This window comes from Gallus gallus, chromosome 2 (genome assembly GCF_016699485.2).
Source record: "Gallus gallus isolate bGalGal1 chromosome 2, bGalGal1.mat.broiler.GRCg7b, whole genome shotgun sequence".
Taxonomy (NCBI): domain Eukaryota; kingdom Metazoa; phylum Chordata; class Aves; order Galliformes; family Phasianidae; genus Gallus; species Gallus gallus.
In genome coordinates this window covers 8808427-8823277 of record NC_052533.1, presented here as the reverse complement: position 1 = coordinate 8823277, position 14851 = coordinate 8808427, and the positions used below count along the sequence as shown (strand labels likewise).

Below are 14851 nucleotides of genomic sequence, written 5' to 3'. Positions count from 1 at the left end.
GATGCTGCAATGATAAACTAACATAAAAATCTGCAATAGATTGATTTTTGCTATTGCCTCACAAATAGATACGCTCGGTTCCCATTTAGAGATTGCTACCTTCTTCCCTTCGTACAGCTCTTCAGTGCTTCTGTACTTCTTTGTTTTCCAAGTATTTAGCTGTCTGGAACTTCCAGACCTTCTGTGTGGCTCCCCCATGATCCTTATTGCAAGCATCTCACAAATAGAGTGCATTGTATGAGCACACTTAAAGAGAAAATCACGCTGGAGTCACATGGCAATAATGGCATTGCCATGGTAGTGTTTGCTTGTGAGGCCTCTAGACTTTCTTTGGTTGAAGAAAAGGGGAAATTAGAGTAAGCAGATGAAAATGTTGACAAAGCATGCCCTCTAGGATTTTAAAGAAAGGCAGTGTGGCTTTAAAATACACACAGACAAAGGCAAAAACTGTGAAAACTTGTCACCTTCCCTCGTGTCTGCTGTGCCTGTCTAAATTTTAATTTGAAAATTAAAGCCACGCATGATAAATATTGGAGAGAAATAATCTTCACTTGATTGCAAACCATGCCCAGCACACCATGTGTAGGCGTTAGTACGTTCCCACTAATCCACTGCAGTGCGCTCATGACTAATGAAAAGAATCTCTGGGAGGTTTCAAGAGTTGGTTCTCAATCCACGAGCAACCTCTGGGATCTCCCATTTTCCTCTCTGTGCTACAATATTATCCACAACCCCCTGAAGTGATTATATAGGGCTCAGGGCCCAAAAGGTCCAATCTTGTTTCTTTCAGTCAGTGCTTGGAGCTCTGATGCAGATACGCATCTGAGGTGATAAGCTGGTTTATGTCCAAGCAGGACGTGATTGCACAGTTTTCTGCTGGCACAATTTCGCCCTTAAAAATTTAGGGCCAGATGCTACCATTTATCCACCAGTAGTCTTGTATGTATTGCAAGCATTCTCAAGGCAGAGCCACCTCATGCACTGCAAGTCAAGTGATGGAGTACAGCAGTCACTGAGAGCTGGGGCTAAGTAAGAGCATAAGGACATGCTCCAGTCACACCGCTAGAGCCATAGTGGAAGAAGGAAGGAAGCACAGTCATAGGATGGAGTTGAAACTGTAACTGAATTTTTTTCCAAAGTTCTCTTTTCTGGGTTCAAGTACAGATTTTAATGTGATTTTTATAAGTTGATTTTCCTTTGCTTGTGGTATTGTAGAAGTTGCCTGTAGTGAATTTTTGCAATGAAAATGCTAAGTGGGTTTCGCTAAGCTGTGCAAGGCTGCAGCACTGGTTCAACACGGTGTCTGATTCTGCTTTTTGAAGTTAGTGGGAAATTTGGTATCACTTGACTATAAATCAGCCTATACAACCAGAACATCTGAAGCTTGGAGCACCTCAACTCCCATTTGAGTCGATAAGACTTGAGGTCCATCTGTGAACTGCAGGGTTAGGTGTCACAGTTTGCATCACCAAGAAAGGGCTGCTTGGAGATAGTGTGTAAGGGTTAAATAGCCATGTTGAAGACATACTGAACAATACTTTGAAAAAGCAAAATTACAACTAGATGAGAGAAGTAGCTGAGTTGCTATTCTTTCCATTTAAAGCAAGTATGGGAATGAACCTGTTAAGATTTAATTGAATTCTGAGTGTTCATTTAATATGTATTCGCAGTCCAGCATAGGGTACTGTAATCATTTGCTACGTGCAGATTTTGTACAATGAACTCATAATACTGGATGCATAGTAAAATTCCTTCTGAAAAGGAATTTTGGCATGCACAATGGCTGGTCTATGAATCTCAGTTTTCTTGGTCATCTGATGTCGCTAGTTTTTAAGGACAAAAAAGGGAATGTATTTGGCATTCATTTATACAATACATGTTTGCACCTGAAGCTTCCTATTTAAAGTACAAGCTCTGCTGGATTACAACAGCTGAGTCATAAAGCCCCCAGAATAAATGTCTGACAGCGCTGCCATACTCACAGTAAGGTGGTGCTAGGAAGGGGCTGCTCTCATTTCCTTTAATCTATGTTTCTATGTGCATTCAGTGTGTTTGTATATATATATGGATATGTGTGTATATTTATATATTCACATACATATATGAAATTAAGCATATACATAACCAACCCTCTATTTTTTATAATTCATCACCAAGAAAAATTGGATTCCCAAAATTACCTTGCCCAGAGTCTGTGGAAATATGGACCTTACAATCTTTATTCACGTAAATTTTGCAAGTCTCTTTGAAAACTGAAAGCTTACATTTCTCTTGCTATGTATCAGCGTTTTAGAATCTAGCAGACACATTAAACCTTGGGGAATAATCTATCATACTTTCATAATGCAGGTATAAGTTGCCAAAAAGAGATTATTTTACATATCTCAAAAATCTGTACAAAAGACAGTCCCTGAGAGGTGAGGCTACTGCAGAAACCACTGGTCAGTTTTAAATGCTTCTGGAGTCCTAATTTCATTTTGAACAATAGACCAATCATTATTGCTCTGGACTAGCTTGTTAGTCATGCACTGATATGTGTAATTAAATATTTCTTGAGCCCAGAGGGAGCACATTTACACTATAAAGAGGGACTGCTAAGCTAAAAGATAATTAGCATCACATGTGAGGGCTTTGCTTAAACTATATATCTATTATGCTATCACTTCTTGCTGTGTGCAATGGCATTTACTAACACTGCTCACTTTAAAAATGGACAAATTCTTATTTTGCCAGCTAATTAGCGGTTGCCAGTGTCATTTTTGTGATGTTGCAGCTAGTAATATGAGCCCAGTTGCATAGTCACAAAAGTGATCATTGGAAACTGTGACTCTGCTGCAGGGACAATGTGGGAAACCCCTTTTCTGAGCCTCTAACGACCTCTGACCTTTGCTTGCTGATGGTTTGCATGATGATTTCTTTTTCACTCAATGAGCCAAGGGTTGGTTTGTATTACTAATCATTCTTTCTAAGTTAATTCTTCCTGTATATGTATATATATATATAATATATATTTTCTTCAACATTCAAGAACTTTGCTTATTGATGAATTTTCAGCTCACTCTCATTAGCCAGAACTAAGAATGAAGTGAGATGTTGCTGCAGTACTAAATATTTTCTTACACTATATACAGAGAAAGCTATGAACCAGCTGGATTGAGACCCTTTGTTCTAATGTGTTTTCTGAAATGTGTGATAATGAAAATGTTTGAAACCCTTCAATAAAACTGATAAACATAAGGTGTCTTTCCCTAATGTGCGTCTCTGATTGTCTGATTTTCTGATAGGTTTAGTTCAATTTGTCACTGAAAGTATATTAGGACTGTGGTAGGTGGCTAGTCACAACATGCAAGTATCATATTAGCGGTGCCTGGGAACAAAGGAACCACACAAGCAGAAAAAGAAATGGTAAATACCCCTCTAGTTCTTAGCCTTTATGTAATCTACTAAATGCAGAAACTACTCTTTACTAGTGCACGTGATGGGGGGAGGATAGCCAGCTGCTGTGGGGAACGCAGACTCATTTTATCAGATGATGTTAGAGACATTTCAAAAATAGTCTACTGTACGATGTGAAAAATAAAAATGAGACTTTTGTATTGTACGTAGGTTGCTCCGAAATTAATGTCTCCTAATTATTTCCATGGACAGTACAGCAGATGCAAACAGCGCAATAACACTACTTGATAGAGCAAATTCTCAGCTGCAAAACACTACTTTTCAACATAGTTACCACCATTTCACCAGTGATGAACATAAGCTCCTGCATGCCATGCTTGTAAAAATCTGCATGGCCGTCTGGAACGTGGCTTGTCTTTCATGTTGCTGTCACCACTGCTAAAACGCACCACCCACCGCCTCAGTGTGCTGACATCCACTGTTTGATCTCCATAAATGTTCAGCAAGCATTGATGAATGTCAGTGGGTACGGTATTTTCCGCATGGAGGAATTCACTTCCACACCTTTTCTTTACATGCACTTCCACATCAGATGACATTTTGTCAGGCTGCCCCTCTGCTGCCATCTGTTGTACAGCAGCAAAACCGAATGGCGTATTGGTGGGAAGGTTCAACCTCTACCGCCATACCACCAACATCCACCTCTGATGTTGATGGCCATCATAATAAAATAGGTGGCATTACTTTTGGAGCAGCCCTCGTACAAAAGGAGCTGATCCTCAGGTACAACCATCATGAATCAAGTAACTCATTCATGCTAAAACTGTACTGCAGCTTAAGTCATTGAAATTATAAAAGTGTTTGGCTTGATAGTGCCTGTGTATGTGTGCATGGACATATATGTGTCCTATATAATTTCCAAGTTCAGGTGCTTCTTGGTGGCTTGCCACTTATTTCATAGAAAGTTTTTCTATGGCATTAATTACTTGCATAGAAGGAACATAAAAACAGACAGAATGTGAGTATGAATTTACATAAAGGAACAGAAGAGAAAGGATTGTGAAGAATCCTGGATTCTAAAGTTTAAACGGAATTATTACAAGAACCTAATATTACTATCACATTTGGTTAGAATCTTAAATAGTAAAAAGCAGAATGTGAAATTCCAGCTTCTTGCACCGTCATCAGCATCTCTGTAGCCTGCTTGGATTTAGTTCCAGGTATCCAGACTCCTTGTCAGATTTAGAAGCTTAGGCATCTTCAGGCTATACTGTAAGCAATGTTATATGCATGCTTTCACAGCACAGATGACAGCAAATAGATGAAAAGCCAAGAAAGAACTAAATGATTCAGGAGGTTAGTTATGCTTTAAAATTCGTAATAACATTGTAGCAGTTGCCAGATTCCAGCAGCTCACTTCATCAGTTCAGCAGTTAGGATCTGCTGCAGCACTTGCACTAAGCTGGACGCCATCGGGGTGGCTGGGCATCCCTCAGAAGCTGTCCTGTGATGTGGTTTTATAGGAGACCTTCTAGCCCTAGTAAGCTCAAGCATCTCAACAAGGAAAGTGAATGGTTTTGATTTCCTGAGGAAGTGTTTCACTGTTTAATCCTTTATTCAGCTTGCCTTGTTAACATATGTGTGCATATTTGATGGGCTTTGGATGCGTAACATACTTTATATGCAAAATATGTTCTGGAGCAGAAAAGAAGATTTGGGATTTTGGTTTTTGTAAGACAATTTAAATAGATTTAAGCCAATGTTGCAAACTCTATTCTTAGACTAGGTGCCTTTGTTGAACTTACAGAGCTGTACGTTTAGTGTTTCGCTTCAGATATATTCTCTTGCCATCGAGAATCTTCAGCTAGAATGCTGGAGAAGGCAATCATATAAATATTCAATGTTTAAGACCTGTGCACTAGACCCAAAGCAGTACATCTTACAGATTGTTTGACTTATTTTTACAACAAATGGAATACATTTTAGATTTTTGTCAGGAGCTTTTCAGAAGGTTTACTATTTGCTGTTTTGGAAGGAATTGGTTTTACAAAACAGCACGGGTTATATAAAGTATACCGGAATCACCATTTTTGATTTTGGCTTCAGCTTGACGCCCCTCAGTCTTTCTTTGAGCAAGCTCGTGAACTCAAAGTTGGCTTTAAAATTAAAGCATCTCATGATAATCTTTTTGGAGCTACCGTTGAAGAAAGGAGATCATTTCATTTGCCTAGCCAAGAGGGGATGTTATCTGGGACCTCTACAGCAGCCAGGCAGAAGCAAACTTTAAACAAGATTATGTATGTAACAACTGCTTGTTACGTCAGGAGATTATGAATTAGACAGTTTCTTTAAGGACTGTAATATTTGCTTTTTCTTATTGCTTATTTTTGATATGTGGCTGAAGAAGCAGTATGTAATATGCTTAATTAATTTTTTGTGTCTGTTTTATTTCAGGAAAGTAAACAAGTGCTACAGGGGTCGCTCTTGTCCGGTAGTTGTTCATTGCAGGCAAGTACGATTTCTAAAATAGCCTCACAGAGATTTCTATGTGCAAGAAGTGAATATAGATGTAAGCAAAACAAGCAAACGAAAGCTTTAGATGAAACACTAAACAGATTGTAGGGCAGGCTGAAGGTGTTTAAATATAAATCATCTGGCTCTTAATGCTAAATAATGCTTAGGGTTTGTTTTCATAATAAAATTATTACCTGTGATTTCGTAGTTGTCATGTCTTGAACTAACGCTGTATAGCCACTTTTTCAAATACAAATAATACTACAATTCCTTCAATCATCTCCTCCAAAAGAACTGTTTTTCCACGTGTTCCCTCCTAATTTAGTCATCTTTATTTTATTCACACTCAGTAAAGTTTTTTTCTTCTTCTCTTTCTTTTACTGATCGTGGTAAGGTGAGGGCAGTGTTAGGGAGTGGAAGCCAGCCCACAGATTGAGTAAACCTTTCTCTTTGGGCCTGACGCTCAAAGATGCAAACAAAACCTATTGGGCAGGTCAGTGGAAAACTTTGCCATAGGAATGTTAATGTTTGGTTTCAGGGATTCTAAATTAGAAGAAGAATGTTATACGTATTTATTCAAGATACCCTCGTGGACAAGGAAGGCAGAAAAAAATAGCCCTGCTGAGAGGCAGGTTGTTTGACATGTGGCATTCCTCTGTTTGTGGGAGGGAAGAGGGGGAGCATGTGTGCTGCTGGTGGCTCGGCAGTTGCCTTCACCAGATGCCAGGAGGCCTTCTGCAGCTGAGAGCAGCCTGGAGCAGGCTCCTTTGCATTGCCTTTTGGAAGCCTGAGAAAAGAAATATTTGATGCCAAATGAAGAGCCTTTTAGGTTTCCTACACCTTCTTTCTTATAATGGATGAAGATGTCTACTGTTCGTTCAGTAGGTTTTTTTTTATTGGACTCGATCACCGTTTTGTCTCTCGCTATTCAGCTTAACTAATGAGATTGTGTCTTTGTTCCCTTCACAGCCATAGGAAAGAAATATATTACCATTACCTCTTTCTAAAGCAGTGATCCAGGAACTGAAAGAGAAAAAAAAAAAAAAAAAGTCTACACAGACTTAACAAAAATTAAGTTTCACAGCCTGCCTATAAACAGAACGTAATAACATGCTTCACACTGTTCTATTATTTTTCCTTTCATTTATACTTGTACACAAATTGAGCTATCAATAAAAATAATGGCTTAATTAATAAACCTACGTACAGTCTAATTGGTCACACATGCACCTTTGAAAAAATTTTGGAGGAGGAAGGAAAAAAAGCTTTTACTTAAAGTCTCAATTATGTTTGCTAACAACAGCGCTAACAGAGCATCATGCTGGCAATTACACATTGCTGTCTGAAAGGGACACAAGCTGCATTCACGTTAGGGAGCCTTTCCCATCCCAAGGCTTGGTCTCACATCTCTGAGGAATGACTTAGGGTACGAAAAGTTAAAGCTGTTTCTCAGGAATTACTTGATAATTTTTCTTTTGGTCATTGCGACTAAGGAAGAGTTAAAGCAAAAAATAAAAAGAAAAAGCACAGGTGATATACACCGAAGAAAGACTGCAGTCCATCTTTAATCAAATATTTCAGTTCTTAGACAGGTCTCTGCATGTGTTCCCACTGACCACAGTGTTCAAATGTAATCCACAGCATTTGGGGACAATCCTGAATAATGCTTAGGTTAGGCTTATTCTGTGGTTCTTGAACTCATATGGAGGTGACTGTAAGCACGTTATATCTACACTTTGTGAGCAGAAATGCCGTCCTGTTTTAGAGTTACTGACTTTTCCACTTTTGTTTAAAATGTTTTTATAGCATAAATGCAACTTGGTTTAAAAGAAAACCCAAAACAAAGCCCCGTTATCGATGCAGGCTAATCTTCCCCAGACAGCTAGTGTTAATTCAGGGCGAGCTTTCTCTCTCCTTCTCAGTACCCTACATTTACCCTCATTCAATCCTCTGTCTCCTATGTAAGAATATAACATAATGCCAGGTACCTTTATGTTGAGTTGAGATGCACATTGATAGGCTTTATTTTTTCTTTTTCCCTTTCTGTTGGCAGTGATGGTGCAGGAAGAAGTGGAACCTACATTCTAATTGACATGGTTCTCAATAAAATGGCTAAAGGTGAGAATCAAAAGGCTTGTTACTTCCTCTGTACCGAAAGATGTGCTTGTGTTGCCATGGCAACGTGGGGAGCAATATTCACAGAAAACCTGAGAATAAATTAGAGGCAAATTGTACATTTTCCTGAATGTTCTTAAGTTTTTATTTTCATAATGATTTCAAACAACAAACCCAAATGCAAATGCTTTTTGAAGGAACAGATGTTCTTGAGCTGTTGAGAACTCTTTGAATTTTTTAACTTTTCCTCACTGAAAATAGTTATTACAGTTTTTAGAAGAAGGTACTTTGAGGCTGAACAAATCTTGCTTAATGGTTGTGTGGGTTAGGTCCTGGGATGCCTCATGACTTTGGCCCACTCTGCTGTCACCTATCCAGCCATGATGGTCAAGCACAATTCATTTTCTTTGTTCAGCTCCCCATTATCACTGTATTGCCTTGAAGAGCTGGTACCAGACAAGCTCCCTTGTGCACAGATTTGTCTTCTAGGAGGAAAAAAGCTTCAGTGACCAATGCATGGGACTGAAAATAAGTTATCTAGTTCACAATTCTGCCACTGTCTGTTCAACATTGGAAAACTTACTTAACTTGTGAAGTAGGAAATCATCTGTCCTATCGTAAATGTATACTATTCCTTGTTAAAAGCAGTGCCTATAGATCCTCTAGAGATTGGGATCATTATCTTATTGATCACTAAATGGTTTGCAGTGGGAAGTGCTTGAGATACCCTAAAATAATCTCTTTATGGTAGAACTAAACCACGTTTCTAATACTGATATTGTCTTTAAAAGGAGGGAGGATAAAAGTGGGCAAGTAAACCTGGCGTACTAGTGAACTTGATTTGTCATGTCCCTTCCCCATGCCTTTGACCATGTTTGTATCACACTGTTATAGAACTGCATTTTGGAAGGAAGAGTAGCCTGTGAGGAAGAAAATAAATAAATAAATTGTCATTTGCCTTTCTTGATTCCTATGCTGAGTTCGTAAGCTGCCTTGATCTGTTATTAAGCACAATGTGTTTGTATTTATAGAAAAAGGATTACTGTAAAAACATAAAGTAATTTATTTGGAGAAGTTGTATTTAGTCCTTTGGCTTCTAATCATTTCACAGTTGTTGAAAACCTCGTAATATAGTCTTATTTTTAGCTGTGGTTTAAAAATACACTCCATGCTTTGCAGTCATCTATTGCATCCACATATCACAGTCCTGTGGGACATACTGATGCGGTGCTCCTTCAGAAAGAAGACTTTAGCATTTTTTCCTCTCTGTATTCTGACTGTTAACGTCTGGTCACACATGGACATAAAGGGGCACATTTTGTGCCTGTGAGCATAATGGTCCAAAGGAACTTGGTCCTGATGTTAAAAGAAGTGGGTCTGTTTTCTTCTTAGCCATGCCCTGAAGATTTTCCAGTGGGATGAGATCAGTTTTTCATGCTCACTGGAAAATAGGTTTTCCCTCTGTGAGGAAATACAGAGATATTTTCAGCACTTGTTCCATTCCATGTGACAGCCTGGTCTTTGAAAGCAGGAGCAATGGTATGAAGTAAAATTAATATACACCTTTGTTAGGTAGTTGTTCAGCTCACTTCAGTCATCAGAAACATGAAGCTGTGATGAAAACCAGATTTAAAACATATACAATTTACTTGCATAAAAAAGTAAATGAGAAGTATTTTCTAGCTCCGGGCTTTCAGCCACTTAAGGGAGGGTTGACTTTGTTGTAAAAGCACTGAAGAATGCCATTTATTGACTCCATTGTACCATGTAATGTCAAATTCCATTTTAAGTGCGGGCTTAGTGTTTCACAATACGAGACAAGTCATGTGAAACTGGCCAGAGAAAGGCGTCATAGGGCTTTTTGGAGATCGGTCACCCCCATTTTGTTCTTGACCTGCTCCCCTCTGCCGATGGGGGTGTGCAGCACGAAATCCCCTGACCTGGTGCTTTGGCTGGGGTTTAAATGAAAGATCAAAGGGCAGAGCGAGCATCTCAGCCCTGCTGAGGTGGGCCTTTCCCAGGCTGTCACACTGTGCGGCCACCAAAGGTTTTGTTCGGGAGGGAACCGCAGCCCAGCCTGTGCGGCCGGGGCCCTCTTTGTCTGGCCTGAGAAGCTGGAGGCCCAGGTTGAGGATCCAATGTTCATCAAATGATCAAAGGCCTGAAGCCCTGGACATGAAATCTTTCTTTCCATTTCCTTTTCTTAGAGAATGAATTGCACGAGTGGCAAAGAATGCCGTTTCCAAAGCTTTTATGTGGAGTGCGAGGGCTAACTTCAGAGTCCTTCAGTGCTAAACATAAAAATGTAAGTGCACTTTCAATCTGGGCCCAGCTGCAGGGCCAGCATCTAGTAACATTTCTTTCAAAAAGGCTTTTAAGGATTAAGGCCTTCAGTCTTTCAAAAAAAAAAAAAAAAAAAAAAAAAAGGGACTTTTAAGAATAAACTTAGAATAATTTGAGTTTCTTGTTCCACTGTCTGGTTTATTAGAAAGTAGACAATAATGCATTTTTAAATCAAAGTAAATAGGGGAGTACTTAGTTTCGGCAGTGGGAAAGTAGAAAGCAATCAATAAATGCCTTGGCTCTTTAGTGGGGTTTTTAATAGGGTAGATGGAGAAAAGGAGCTCCTTTTTCATGTAATGATTTACTTCCCCACATTCTCTTAGACAGTTAACTGTAAATGCCTTTGTCATTAACAATTTTTTCCCCTACTGCTCATTGAATTAGTACTAATACTTAGTCTATTAAGCATGTTATAAATTGGTATCTCCTCCTATCTCGCCTGTTGCTGTGCCTCGTGTTATTTTACATGCTGAAAACCACCAGCAAGTGACCTGCTCCTAAAGCAGGGAGAAAGAAACTGAGGATTTTGTGCTCAACATCTGCCACACCAGGCTGGCAGCTGCAGCTCCATTGAGAAAGCAAGAGTGAAATTAAACATGAAAATTTAAAAAAAAAAAAAAAAAAGCAAGGCACCTTATTTTCATGCACAGGAGAAGTGGAGGGGGTGGCAATGTTACCTCAGAGGCCTTGCAGCCCCCAGGCCAGGGCCGGGTCTCAGCTGCCTGCCAGCCCACAGGCCTCCCCCAGCAGCACGGCAGCATGGAGGATTTCCTGTTGGGTCAAGGTTTTAATGAATTTCGCTATTCTCTCTGCAATAACTATAATGGCTGCATCTGTGCATTCACTCCAAATAGCCACATTAAATAATCTTATTAGGAACTGGAACAGCGAGAGAACAATGATGTCTATTCAGCTCTGTCATTGCTGTGTCGTGTCAGTGGAAAGTTTTAAATGCAAGGATGTACTTCTGCTTAGTTGTTGCAGCAACCCAGTGCTTCTGTATATCATATACTGTATTGCCATAGTTATTCTTATTGCAATATTCGTGAGCAGAGCAGTTAGAAGGCCCTAGTCCTGTCCCTATCAAAGTAATAACAAAAACTATGTGGTGTGGAGCCTGGCCTTACAGTAGCGTGCTATTTTTAAATTAATATGAAGACTGTTAGAAGAGTTACCAAAGCCACTTCTGATTTCCCTGACAGACAGGTTAGGGCACATTTTAGTTTTGAGTGCGAGGTTCGTAAGATGTATTTCAGCTCCTTGGGTGCTTTCATGACTCAAATAAGTACAGAAAATGAGAATCGGTTGTTTTTGTAGATAACAGTACTCACTGGATTTTTGACAGGCTGTTTTTCTGAGGGTGATTTCTGCTAAGAATTTTAATGTTCTTTATGTGTTTACAGGTTTTATCTTTTTTTTACTAAAGAGGATGAACTGTTTTAGATGAATCTACTTGATATTCCTTCTTAACCCAAATTCACAGTAACTCTGAGCTGATGAGTATGGGGTTTGTTTTTTTTATCTACAGCAAATTTGTGAATTTTCTAATTTCTTGTCCTTCCTGCAGTCATATTTTAGTAGTTGAAGGTCTGATATATTTCAAGGCATTTTTACTAAGTGTTTCTGGCATGAAAAAGAAAATAATAAAATGATGGATCTTCCTCCTTTCATTTTTCTGAACTGGGAGGCTTGGACAATGTTGATAAAAGTTTGATTTTTAGATATTAATCCAGCTGGCAGCTGTTTGGGGTTTGCTGACCATCCATTTTCTTGTGTTTGAACTAGCTGGAATGAGATGAGTCAAAGGGAAAGTGAATATGAATTTTCAACTCCTTTTAAAGTATTGATTTCAGAATTCTAAAACCCAGCAAAAAGATTTGATGTAATGAAGGCGAACCAACGTTTCTTCTCTCCCATTCAAAAGCTTGGATTATAATTGATAAGCACACGCACTCTGGCCTGAGCTGACTGCACAGGTTATCTCTCAAAGTCCTTTCCTTGCCCCCATCACACTATTGTCTGAGGGTCTTGTGAGTCAGCTTCTGAGCAGGTGCAGTTTCTACAATGACATTTTAAGACAAAGCAAAAGATTCCTAGAGTCACCTTCTGACTCATCATGATCAAATGATTTTGGCTAATCAAAATGCTTGTTGAAGTTTTGTTTATCTAATGTGTGAATTTAGTGATTGTAATGAAGTCACTGAGTTGGTTCCTCTCTGAAGGGATTTTATGAAAGAAAATTATTGCCCATATACATGTTGAAATGGATTCAGTCTGCTTATTTTTCAATCCTCATGCAGATTCTGGGAATACTCTTGTTTTCAGTTGTACAGATTCAAGTCCAGAGCATTCTATTTCTGACATGTTCTTGGTGAAGGAGAGAGTATTCAGCCCAGAATCCACTTTCTCGCATGAAAATAAAGCTTCAAATACTACAAGCGTAACGCTGGTTGAGGGAATATGTAGTATAATTAGAGAGATTTTGTTTTTTAAAGAAGTGTATTTAGTGTTAAGAGAGAAAGGAGTGGGATTAGAAATAATTCTAATTCTTGAGAAAAAAAAATTATAGCAGGAAAAAATCAGAATTTTAGAATGCAATTATTTTCATGTTGTAAATCTGGATCTACTGCATCACTGTTTTTTGACGTTTGCATGAGACGGATGATTATCACTAGGAAAAGATGCAGGCTGGCAAAGCCATAAAAATTAGCTTTTACTTTGTGTGATATTGAGCTACCCACAAGACTGCTTCAGTTCTTAGCAGTAATGTTAACGATGGAAATCTGAAACGTGACTATTTCAATTTCTGAAGGAAGTTCTTGGTGTCCTTGTAAACATATCATATGTTATAAGGTCTGTTTTTCAAATGAGCTGCATTTATGTATTGTAACTTTTATGTAATGAGTTACCCTGGAAACACAATTAGGCAAATAGTGCTCATTCTTGCAGCCTTTCCCAGCAGACAATTAATCACAATGAGAGCTGGGCCCCCAGCTACATGCAGAAGTGTATAGGGAATGTATAGGGTGTTTTTTTATGGTCCAGCCTGTGATGCTTAGGAAACTCTCACTATTTAGGAAAAAAAAAACCTGTTTAGAACAGTATTCTTTTTCTTTTTCAAAATATATTTTAATGCATAAAGTTTTGAAATTTTGACATATTCTTGTCAACACACTCATCAATTAGTAAAAAAATAATATGAAGATACATTAAAAACCTAGCATACTCTACACATTTTTACTAAAATTAATGAGTGACCATGGGGAAGGTGTAGTTGGTTGTTACCCTGCATGTGATGTGGGGACTGTGTTTTTACATGATTTCCTATATGAATATAGAGATTTAAAAGGGGGGGGGGGGGGGGGGGGGGGGGGGGGAGGAAATTATTGATGTAATTTCTTTGTTTTGTTTTGTATTCTTTTCAATAGTTTAGTGCTCAGGGATTACTTTGAAAAATATATATATATTGTACTTATTTTTTGTTCTTGGGATTTTGTTGGAAAAGAATTGAGACTAGGAAATGGTGGTAGAAAGCAAACCTAATTATTCAGGGTTTGGGGGAAAGGAATTGTGAAGAAAGACTGATCAGACATGGTCTATTCCTTGGGAAAGGGAGCACGAAGGGGGGTCCCCATAGAGCGTCAGAAGACCCTGAAAGGAATATATTGATGTCAGTAAGCAGCTTGAGATAGTGACTAATTTGAAAACAAGAGGTCATTGACTGAAACTAAGGAGGAGAGAAGCAGATAAGGAATTTGGGCGGCATTTTTTTGCACAATGGGTAGGTTAGAGTATGGAAAAGTGGAAAAGCTGGTCATAGTACAGTGCTGTTAGTTCAAGAAGCAGCTGGGCAAATGTTTGGAAAAGGACGTTTACATACAGAATGAATAACTACTTTTTTGTAGTTAATCTCATGCAGAAGTCCATAGAAGATTTGAAGAGAAGTATTTAATTGACCAAATGGTGGTCGTCTGGCTTTAAAGGGTACAATATATATTACTGAACTTCTACAGCTGTGCCAGTTTAGTCACTTTTAAGGACAAACTCACAAAAGAATGAATCCATAGTAGTTGAATCTTTTATTCAACTCAATCCATGTACTGTCTTGTGAAAGCATTACCACCTATGTGCAACATAAAATCGAAGTAATGTAGAATGTAGTTCTTCCAATTTAATAGATTCAAGTGGGTGAGCTGCTTCTGAGTCCTGGGTGAAGTAAATTCACATTTTCCAAAGGGGCCTCCGAGACTTCTTAGGGCAAACTGAGGCACATCTTCAGAAATAAGATTTTCTCGGTAAGCATCTTAACGTTGCTCACATTTCTTTCAGCACATGGAGATGAACTGATTTTCGGGTCGTTAGCTGGCATTTTATAGAAGAGGTGTAGAAAGAAAGAAGCAGATTGTGTAGAACTCCATAGGAGCTGTCACTAGGCAGGCAGTAGCAGCACATCCACAATCCTTGTTGAGTCATCATTACCCTT

The 14851-nt window shown here is 38.8% G+C and overlaps 1 protein-coding gene and 1 non-coding gene across 3 annotated transcripts in view; both read left to right on the top strand.

Moving 5' to 3' along the window:
- Positions 1-14851, top strand: part of PTPRN2 (protein tyrosine phosphatase, receptor type N2) — a 622865-nt gene that overhangs the window by 590360 nt on the left and 17654 nt on the right. For both annotated transcript variants that reach the window (XM_025148316.3, XM_025148315.3), the window contains exons 20-21: positions 5851-5904; positions 7964-8028. In XM_025148316.3, coding sequence (XP_025004084.2) covers positions 5851-5904; positions 7964-8028 — 119 coding nt within the window. The remainder of the gene's footprint in view (positions 1-5850; positions 5905-7963; positions 8029-14851) is intronic.
- On the top strand, positions 2740-2826 carry MIR153-2 (microRNA 153-2). The gene has a single exon (NR_031412.1). It is a non-coding gene; the product is annotated as a microRNA 153-2 (primary transcript).